This window comes from Meriones unguiculatus, chromosome 14 (genome assembly GCF_030254825.1).
Source record: "Meriones unguiculatus strain TT.TT164.6M chromosome 14, Bangor_MerUng_6.1, whole genome shotgun sequence".
NCBI lineage: Eukaryota > Metazoa > Chordata > Mammalia > Rodentia > Muridae > Meriones > Meriones unguiculatus.
The window spans coordinates 11604942-11616281 of NC_083361.1; the positions used below are offsets into that span (position 1 = coordinate 11604942).

The following is an 11340-nucleotide window of genomic DNA, read 5'->3' on the forward strand; positions in this document are numbered from 1 at the left end:
AAAAGAATTGAGAACTAACCTATGACTATGTGTTATCTGTCTATAGTTAACGTTTTTCCACCTCAGAAGCTCAAGAAGTCTACTCCTGTGAGCTTCTTGGGAGATTACTATCTCCTATTCCAATGAGGCTAAGGTAAAACTCACCCTCACAAAGCAGCTCCCAGTGTTTTTTCTTTCCCTTTCTGTGTTCTATAATTGCACAAGCCCTACCTTCTTACCCCTTTAATGTCATTTCAGGGAAATTATCCTAAATATGTTCCAGTGAGCTTTAAACTATGCCATAACCACACACAATACCTGCTTTAAGTTATGATGCCCATCTTATTCCTTTCCCCCAATACCTCAGCTTAATACCTACCATTCTTCCCATCTTTCCAGTTGCTACTATCATACTCCTTACCTCCTTTGTAAAAGTTATGCTACAGTGCCATGTTTGACCATTATGACTTTTGTTATGGACACAAGATAAAAGGCTCAAAACAGATATCTGATATCACTAAGTCTTGGTGGGATGACTCTTTTTGGGGAGACTTGGAGCTGGTTTTCCGAATTCCTGCTTATGGGTTATGACTGGGGTTATAGATAGGGAGGCCTTTGCTTAACTTTCTGATACTATGGACTCCTTCCAGATAACAGGCCATTAAGTTCCAGTTGCTACTGTCTCAGAGATATCCACCATTACCATAGCACAGATAGGGGTATCAAGACAACATTCAATGTTGAACTTTGCTTCTCACTTTTGCTACTGCATTACATATTCCAGACCAGGTTCCAGGGGATCTTCTGTCCCCACCTACCATTTCACCATATGTGCACTGGGATTATATACACGCACCACTACATCTGGTTTTTATGTGGGTTCCAGGGATTATAACTCATGTCATCAGGCTTGTGCAACGCATGTTTTTACCCACTGAGCTATCTCACCAGTCCAAAATAGATTATTCTGACTCAAAAGTCTGGTTCCTGACTGCTAAACTTATTTGTACTCTACAAAACATTTTAACGCTTGAAGTATTCGAAATAATTCATTATCTTCTAACTTTAGTCTTTCTTTGATGTATAAATTATTGTAACTCTTATCTGTGACTACTAATTTCACTTAGTATTTTATTTTTTGTAGTTTATTTTATATCAGGTTTTGGTTTGGGAAAAGTAAATGGTTTCTGCTTTGTTGATTTCTTGATCGTCTCTCATTTTCCACTGAAAATGGCAAGTGTCTCTACTATCGCTAACTGGGGGAACTGTGTTTCAGGTCAGATTTATATGCTGACAATGTGAGTAGCTCTCTACGAGTTTATTTTCTCCTCCTGTGTATCAGGCTTATCTTAAGCATTTATCATAATGTAAGGAAGCTCAAGACTCTAAGTGACCAACTCTTCTGATTGGCCAATAGTTTCTTCCAACCCAGGAACAAGATATATTTTGAGGTATCACTAGAAACTCATTACAAATCCTGAGGCCCAGCAGTTAAGAGAATTAGCTGTTTTTCCAGAGGACATATGTTCAATTCCCAGCACCCACATGGCAGCTCACAACTACTTCTAACTTCAGCTCCAAGAGACCTAACAACCTCACCTAGGCATAAGTACAGGCAAAACACCAACGCACTTAAAATAAAAATAAATAATAAAATCATTAAAATTATTATAAATCCTGGACTAGTAGCCCTGACACTTCCACCCTGAAGAGGGAAAGAGGGAGAGAGAAGGGCGTGGGGGAAGAGAGGAAGGAGAGGGAGAAAGAGAGAGAGAGAGACAGAGACAAGGAGAGACTGAGACTCAATTTTGGCACCTTTATGATTAGGCATAAGAATCCCTAAACTAAAGGCAGCACAGTAGAAAATCTGGATAGTGAATCAAAGTTTTAGGTAAGACATGGTAAAAGAGGTCTCAAGAGAAATCTAAATATTTAAAAATTGAAAGTTTGAGGGGATTAAAACAATAAATATATAGATATTGCAATTGAAGACAGATGAAAAATAAATCATGACATAATAGAAAGCTAGAGAAAGAAGAAATAAATCAGGCACAGAGAAAACAACAATTAAAAAGTAATATTGTGAACAAAAACTCAAGACAATCACTCTTAAACTTGCCTCTTCAAAAATATTGATAAAAATTAGTAATTTTACAGCCATATTTTTAAAAAGATTAAGGATTTGAATTATAAAGGGCCACTTAGAGCCATACCAGCCTAAACATACCTAATCTCATGTAATCTTGGAAATTCAACAGGATCGGGCCTGGTCAGTACTTGAATGAGAGAATTATATAGGGCCATCATTAGCATGAAGATTAAAAGAATCACAAAGGCATACTATGAAACAACCTCAGAGCACATATTTAGTAACTTAGAAGAAATGAGCCAATTCTCTGAAAGGCAAACAAAAAGAGATGGCCAGTAAGAATAGGTCTGTATGTGCTAAAGAAATAAAATTGCTAACTCAAAAAAAAAAAAAAAAAAAAAGGATAGACACAAATTTCAATCATCAATTTTTCAACAATTGAGCATTAAGACATGGCACTAATTCTGTAAATGGCCTCTATAAAGGCAATGACATCCTATGAGATCAACATTACCATTAAACTAAAATAAAACAAACAAAACCTAAAGAACGACCAGTGCAAAAACTCAACATTAGTAACCTGAATTTTCAGGTGTATTTTAAAAAATAATTAAAAAGAGGCAGTGTGACTATATATGCCTGTAATCCCAGCACTTGGCATGCTGAAACAGAATTACTGTGAGTTTAAAGCCAGCCTGGTCTGCAGAATAAAAGCTGGTCTGAAAACAAGTCTATACCAAAATCATGCTGGAATTGATGCAGATAGAGAAGGTCAATTCAAACTTCAAAATTCCGACTGATCAGAGCTCCAAGGTAGAATGCATGCCTAACATTTTGCAAATAGCTGTTTTAATCCATCAACCAGAACAGAATTTTAAAAATGTGATCCACCAAACTGACAAGTTAAAGATCAAAAATCATGTCATCATACTACTAATTGCAAGCAAATAGCTATACTCCCAGAAGAAAAAGCACTACTGAAACCATTAAGGAAAATAAAATAGTCTTTGGCCTTAGAAAATCCAAGAACCAAGCTAGGAGTGGTGGCACAGGACTATAACCCTAGCTCCTAGGGAGGCAGAAACTGGTGAGTTCAAGGCCAGCCTAGTCTACAAAGTTGAGTCCAGGGCAACCAAGGCTACACAGAGAAACCCTGTCTCCAGTCCCCTTCCCCCACCCCTCCCCCCCAAAAAAGAAAAGAAAATCCAAGAACCAGCAAGAACTCAGGAAAATGGAAACTAGTTTGAACCACAAATTATTATGCAAACTCCACCAATTTCCTGTATATCACCAAAAGAACTTTCGGGTGTAAAATAAAAGCCATCACACAGTTTATATAGCACCAAAGATAAAGTGAGACATATTTGCATATTAATGTAATTAAAGTCTCTATATAAAAATTGCAGATTTCTAATTAAAAAACAATCAAAGAACTTAGTAAGTGGAGAGATTTCCATGACCTTGGAAAGGAAGCCTCAAAATCATGATAGTTACCATTCCGATTTACAGATTCAACACACCCCAATATAAATCCTCACAATTTGTGTTGAAAACAAACAAGGAACAGAACGCTTATCTAAACATTATCTGGCAAGAGATACTCATAATGTTAACACAACAGGTGGCAGAGTGCTTGACTACCACGGAAGCCCTAGGTTCCTTCCTCAGAAAGACGCTCCTAATCTCAGTACTCTGGAGGTGGGTTTAGGTATCGGGATAAGAAGTTCAAAGTCTTCCTCAGCTAAGAGAAAAATTGAGGCCAGCCTGGGAAACACGTGATCCTGTCTCAAAAGGTAAAAGAAAACGTTAACACAATACCGAAGCATAAACAGTACCTGACCTTAACGCTTCCAATAAAAAACTACAATAATCAAAGCACAGTATTTCAAAAATAATATCAGAATAAATAAACCAGACGCAAACCCAAAATACAGTAATTAACTTTACAAACCAGTAAAGCAAACACGCACATATAAACAAACAATTGGTCAGGCTTCACAACTTTCACAAAACTAACTCAAAGCAGATCTTAAACCTAGTTAGGAAATGCACAACAGCACAACTATGTAACTCGGAGAAACTAGACTACCTTAACTCGGCTACCCGCCTTCCAAGAAAGGTTGGCAGTGTGAGCGCTCGCTCGCACAGCCGTGACGTCACCGACGCGCAGCCTCCCCGGCGCAGGGCGGGACCTCTCGCTGTGCAGCGCTTGGTGCTGAAGGGGCCAAGAGGCGGAGCTGCCCAGGGGCCGCTCGTCCAAGGCCTAGGTTGCCTTACAGGACATCGACCCGCCCTGGGCCCCGAAAACGACCCACCGCACTGGCTCCCGCGCCTCACCCGCCGCTTCTTCCAGTCTGGGGATAGCGGCCCCCAGCTCACCATGGCGCGGCTTCCGAGCACGCCCACGTCCTCCGCACAGCTCCCGGTACCAGCGCTCACAGCGACGGAGGAACCCACTTGCACATCTCTCGGCCGCTCAGCACGGCGGCCGGGAAGAGTCCGTCCTCCGGAGATCCTGATTGGGCGGCCCGCTTAGCTAACCTGATTGGCTTGCGAGGCCTGAGTGACAGAAGCAGCTCCCTAAGGGAGGAAGCCCAGCTCAAAAGACAAGAACTGGCCAGCCAAACAAAGTTTGCATTTAAGCAGAGCTTGCTCTTGCTTCCCAGAGCTGGCTCTTTTCACAAAGTAGGCACTCTTTGCCCTTCCTGCTGGTCACAGGGTCGCCCGTGTTAGCATAGCTCCTTACACAACGAACAGTCCTTGCCTCAGTTGGAAGGATGCCCACTGCATATTAGAACAGGACCTGAAGTCCTCCAAGAATTAGCAGTTTCAGTAAGGCACAGCTACGATTGCTCATACCGTCTCTCTCAGGCTGCACATTTTCAGCCAGAACAATAGCAACACGTACCACTCCTGGTACTGTGGGCAAAGCCTTCATCCTAGCACTCAAGAGGTAGTGCTAGGAGGATCAGCAGTTCAAAGCTAGCCTGGGTTACATGCGACAGTCAATAAATGACAGCTGCCAAGAGAGGGGGCAATAAAAAATGGAGTTTAGAAAAAACTGTAAAGATCAGCAGTCCATGAAATAGGTAATCCCAAACAACAAACCCTTCTAAAAACCAAAACATCACAAAACAGCATAATGATGTCAAAAGTTGATTTTCTTTAAATAAAATTTTTATATTTTGTTTGTGTGTGTAGAATAACATCGCCCCCGGAAGCTACAGTAACAGGCTGTTGTGAGACACTAGACGTGAGTGCCAAGGAAGAACAGCAAAGGCACTTAACCTCTCAACAATCTTCTTCAGTCCAAGGCAATTCCAACGCCCTTTCCTAGTGTCCAAGGACAGTACTTGAAGGTGGTGTATGGTGTATACACCACACACCATAAAACACCCACACACATAAAAATAATAAAATTATAAAAATTAAAAAGAAAGTTCAGGGCACAAGAGGAATACTTCCTAGACAAATTAATGAGATCTTATCTCAAACTTAAAACTTTTTTTTTCTTTTTTCTTTTTTAATTAAAAGGCTCAAGGGCTGAAGATAGCTGGCTCTGTGGTTAAAAGCCCTGTTCTTTCAGAGGACCTGGGATCTATTCCCAATAGCTACATGTCTGCTCACAAACATCCATAACTCCAATTATGGGATCCTACACACTCTTTTCACTTCCCCTGGCACCAGGCACACACATGGTCCACAAATAAAATAAGCACACCTAAAAATAATAATAAAACAAAAGATAACTAGACTTAGTAGCACACAGCTTTAATCTCAACACTCTGGAAGACAGGCGGATGTCGGAGTTCTATGCCATCCTGCTCTACAGAGCAAGTTCCAGGACAGCCAGGCTACAAAGAGAAACCCCTTCTCAAAAAAGGAAAGAAAGGCTCAGAGATAAATTGGTCCAGCATGTGAGAAAACTATGTTGACTCTCCAGTGTCCCAGCAAAACAAAATGAAAGATATCTTCACAAATTACAGAAACAAAATGGATTGGAAGAAAAGAGGATAACAGCACATCAGTAACCTAAACCGTTATGGTGTACACATTTCTACCATAACTGAATCAAGAAAAATTAGAAAAACTGAAGAGAAAACATACATCTATCATCAAAACCCTCCAATGACTAACTGTATGATAAAATTTACCACATATTTAGGAAGACATAAGAGATATTCTACTGAAAGGGATATACCTTTTAATTCCCTGAGATCAAAGCCCTCCATCATCAATTTACCTTAATGCTAAGGGAAAGAAAACTTTAAACAGAGAACTGAAAAAAAAAAAAATGAAGGCACCTATATCAGAGACATGAGATGCCACTGTGAACATACTTATCGAAAACAGTTTGGGCTGGAGATATGGCTCAGCAGTCAAGAGCACTTGCTGCTCTCAACAAGAACACAGGTTGATTTGCCAGTACCTGCGTGGCAGCTGACAACCTTCTGTAGCTTCAGGTCTAGGTGATCCAGTGCCATCTTTTGACCTCCTCAGTCACAGGATATAAGCATGCATACAGGCAAAATAATCACACACCTAAAATAAATACATCTAAAACTAAACACAAGCCAGAAGACAGTGGAACATCATCCTTAGAGAGCTGAAAGAACAAGAGAATCAACTGAGAATTTAACTCCCAATGACGGAAAAGTGAAGATTTTACTTAGACACAGCATATTAGCTGGGATTCTCTAAAGGGACAGAGAATAATAGAATGAAAATATGTGTGTGCACAAAGGGAATTTATTGGAGTGGCTTACAGACTGTAATCAATCTAGGCAGTGCAACAATGGCTGTCGCCCAAAGGACAGGCCAAGAAACTGGTAGTTATTCAGTCCACAAGGCTGTAATGTCTCAGTTGATCTTCAGTCTACAACGGAATCCAGTAACTCTTATATGTTTCTGATAAGTAGGCTGTACTTTAAGAACAGATCACATAGCTGGTCATGCTTAATCCCAGCACTCAGGAAGAGGAGGAACTCTGAGTTCAAGGTTAGCCTGGTTTACACAGCAGGAGCCAGGATAGCCAGAGAAGTAACAGCCTACTCTCCTACCCCTAAAAAAGGAATTGCATACATCCCAGTTTCTATTCAACTCTCTGAAAACTCAGATGCTGTTTATAGCTTAACTGAAAATCTTTAAGAAAGATTAGAGCCCAGACTAGCGGTACATGCCTTTAATCCTAGCACTGGGAAGACAAAGGAAACTGAATCTCTGAGTTCCAACCTTAAAACAAACAACAAACAAGAGTCTATCAGCAGGTCTGATTAAGTTGGACATTAAGTAGAATGTTGATCTGGGAAGAGATAGGGGAGGTGTATGAATATGATAAAAATGTATAAAGTCTTCAAAGAAAGAAAAAAAATTAAAGCCAGACAAAGAATATTCCTGAGGAGTTTCCACTACTCCATCAAGGTAAACCAACTTCTCAGAATCCACTGGTGAACTATTTCACTGTCTAGACACTGACTTTGGCTCCACACGTTTAGAAAACTAATAAAGTAATAAAACTAATAAAGTAACACTGCAGAGTACCAAATATCTACTCTCCAAGGTCTTGGACAACAATCTCAAAATTCAGAGGCATGGGGGAGCCTAAGGAGAACTGATTTAATTAAAAAAGAAAAGCAATTTTCCTAGTAGTTATGAAAGACTGGAAAAGTTTTCCTTGCCAGTTTACCTTCTCTATCCTTTGCCAGGCAGCCACAGAGTAAAAGTTTTGGGTAGGAAAATGAGTCACACTTCGGAAGAAACTCCCCACTGGAGAGCATACATTTTCTACACAAATTCGGAAAGGGCAGGCCACTGTTCCTCTTATCAAATGGGACTCTAACCCCAACCTGTCTAACACTGAACCTGAGGCAGCTCTCACTGCGAAGTACACGTTGGCAGGCCTGTAGCCACTATGCTCTCTTTATCTTTGGCGTAGGGCCTGACAACTCCACAGCTCTTTCTCCACGCCCTGCCACACAGGGGGCTGAAGACACAATCCCATTCTTCGCTGGACCTACGACACACATATTTCTTGAGGTTCAGGCCAGGAGAGTGGCAGACCCTTCTGACCCCCGGCTCGCTTCCCCACTCTGCCCGGGGACGGGAAGAGACGCCAGGGGACCCAAGAGGGCGAGTGTCCGGATCGCAGTGTCCCCGCACCGAGGACACCGTCTCTCCCATCGGTCCCTGGGCTACACAAAGCGCAGCCGCTGACCACGGACCCCACCAGGGACCGGGCACTAGACCGAGACCTCCGCCAACCGCTCGCGGGGCTAGCAACGCGCGAGGCCTTCCTGCTCCTCACCGAGTGTGCGTAGACTCCTCACCAGCCAGCGCCTACACCGCCCGCCTGGAACGCCACGGCCGAGAAGACAGGCCCAGGGCGGAGCCCAGCAGAGCTGGGAAGACTCGGGAGTGGGAGGACCTTCCGGAAACACAGCGTTATCACTGGTTCCCAAACGGAGTTCCAGAACCGGGGCTCTTGCAGAACTGGGGCTCTCGCAGCCCCTAGGAGGTGGGCGGGGAGACACTAATCTGAGTCCCACAGGAGCGCACGCCACCTTCCCTACCTCCTCTGCTGTGCACCTCGGTTGGCCTTGAATCCTCATAAACCTGCCTTAACCTTCCAAGTGATTACAGGCCCGTGTCATCCTGCGTGGCTTAGGTGGCTTCGTTTTCAACTTTAATGACTCTCTAAAATGGAGGGAGTAAAAGGAGCAGTTACACACAACTGTAGTAGAAAACTTCTTAGGTCTGTGAGCCTGGGTTTCTCCATCTGTAAAATAAAGACAGGACTCTGCCCTAGCCCTTTGAAGTGTTTGTAACAGACACAATAATAAAAGCCATATTGCTCATAGTGGGAAGACAGTGAGTTTAAGGCATGGGGGATGCATTTGATAGGAGCCTTTTACTGTGTCCTGGCTACTCTAATGAAACAGACACTTCCACTTATCCTTCTATAAAACAGAAGTCAAATAACGAAAAGCAGCCAGCCGTGTTGGTACTTGCCTTTCCCCAAATCCTAGCGCTCAGGAAACAGAGATAGGTCGATCTCTGATTTCGAAGCCAACTTGGTCTACACAGCAAGTTCCAGGACAGCCAGAGCTACAGAATGAATAGATAGGTAGGTAGGTTAGATAGATAGATAGATAGATAGATAGATAGATAGATAGATAGATAGATAGATAGATAGATAGATAGATAGATGTGTATAGTAAAGCCTTTGTGTTCTGGCTTTAAGTGAAATTATAATAAAGCATTAGTATCTCACTTTGAGTGAAATGTTTCATAAAAGCCTTTGCTATGTTGGCATTAATCAGTAGTAGCTGAGAAATCGTTTTGAAACTTTTGAGCCTTGAAGAAATGTCTCTTTGGATAGTCTGAACTTGGTACCAAGTTAGACCTTGGTCCTAAGACATTCCTGGCAAACTTGAAATTCAAATAAAAAAGGACCAAGATTTGTGCAGGTTGACTGCTCTCAGGTAGCAAGGGCAAGATAATTTTGGTAGTTGGACCCTTTCCCAGCCCCAATCAATTTTGCATAATAATTGAATAAAAGTAACTGGAATGAGCTAGTCAAGGTCAGTCTTTTTCAAGGCTGACCCCCTTTGCTCCTTCAAAAATAAAGGCTTAGCATCTTGGTGACCTTCTCTTTCTACTGCAGCACCTACAACCAACATCAGTCAACATAAAGAAGTTATTAATGGTTACTTAGGACAAGGCAAGATAATGGCATCTAGTCCATCTCCAGGGTTCTACAGCAGGATCAAGTTTAAGCAGAATGCCAGCAATACGCTTGATTAAGTGATCCTGCCAAGGTATGAGGTGTAGTCTACCTCCCTACCCTCAGCTCCTGTCTTGACAGTATGGTGGAAAGTCAAACCTAGTGTCCCATAGACAATTTCCTCTTCTAGTTGTCCTTAGTCTTTTCTTCTAGGAGCTTCCTGGAAAAATTCTGATTTGTTTCAATAGTCTGTTGGCCAAAGAGAGATACACAGATGTCCCTTTAGAATATCATTCCTGCCAGGCAGACTGAGTGATACGGACAATGGGGTGGCATGGAGATCTAAGTGGGGATGGGGGAATTCGGGACCACACCATGCTGTCTCTAACAGCTAGACTGCGGCTTCGGGAACTACTGAAAGAGTTTACCTAATCAGATTGTAATCCCATCCATGGCACCTCAGGAAACAACCTATGATCTCATTTACTAAAAGGAGAGAAAAAGAGTCCTTAATGACCTGTTGAAAACATAACTTCAGAAGTCACAAAAATTGTATATACTACTAAGTGCTCCCTTGACAAGCTCACACTTTCCTGAAGTGACTTTCTTGCTAATACCTATGCTTAAATCCTCTTCTTAAAAACTCCAGGTCTGCTGGGTGCAGCGGTATGTACATGCCTGTAATCCCAGCACCCGGGAAGGCAGAGGCAGATGGACTTCTTTGAGTTCAAGGCCAGTCTGGTCTACAAAGCGAGTCCAGGACAGCCATACAGGAATCCATGTCTGGAAAAAAAAAAAAAAAAGAAAGAAGGAAGGATGGAAGGAAGGAAGGAAGGAGAGAGGGAAAAGAAGTTCTCCAGGGTTAAAAAGATAGCTTAGTGGTTAAAGTATTTGCCCTGCAACTGAGGACCTAAGTTCACATCCCCAGAACATAAGTAAAGCCAAATACAACTGTGCATGTCTGTAATCCCGGGGCACCTGTGGCAAGATAGGAGAGTCCCTAGACAATTACATGCATAGTACAGACTGACAAACAAGAAATCGTGCATCAAACTCAGTGGAAGGTAACATCCTCTCACCTTCTCATGATCCATGTTCACACACTCATGCTCACACATTCAAACAATATACAAACATAAAACACCGGCTCCACTCTTTATCGACTCACGTTATTTTTGACAATGAAGTCAAGAGTCCTGGCTTCAATTAACTGGAGGTTCCTGTGAAGACTGGTATTACTACAGAAAGCAGCATAAAGCTGTTTTATTCCTCTTACGCAACTGCTCTTTCTGTCTGACTATTCTAATGTTCCACTTAAGCTGGATTGTGGTAAATGCTGGAAATCTAGCATTCATGAGGAAGAGGTAGAAAAACCTACCACAGGCGTGAGGAAAGCCTGGGCTACATAGTGAGATGCTGTCCTACTAAATAAGTAAATTAACTAATAATTAAAATTGAGTAACAGGAGGAGTACTGGGTGGTTAAAGCAATACCTTCTGACGTTATTTCAGGTGTCACTATATCGTCATCTTAAAAGGTAATTTTCATT

General features: G+C 42.1%; 1 protein-coding gene across 18 annotated transcripts in view; it reads right to left on the reverse strand.

Annotated features, from left to right (window-relative positions):
- LOC110564750 (zinc finger protein 791-like) overlaps positions 1-8532 on the reverse strand; it is a 19394-nt gene extending 10862 nt beyond the window's left edge. For 5 of the 18 annotated variants that reach the window (XM_060366747.1, XM_060366755.1, XM_060366757.1 and 2 more), the window contains exon 1: positions 8373-8526. Coding sequence is in view for 2 of the 18 variants with exons in the window: in XM_060366744.1 (XP_060222727.1) it covers positions 4406-4450 (45 nt within the window). In the remaining 16 variants the exon portion in view is untranslated. Of the gene's footprint in view, positions 1-2206; positions 2376-4405; positions 5183-8372 lie in introns of those variants that run through there. The other 13 variants (XM_060366754.1, XM_060366756.1, XM_060366748.1 and 10 more) reach the window with 7 other exon arrangements.
- Positions 8533-11340: the final 2808 nt, after the last annotated feature.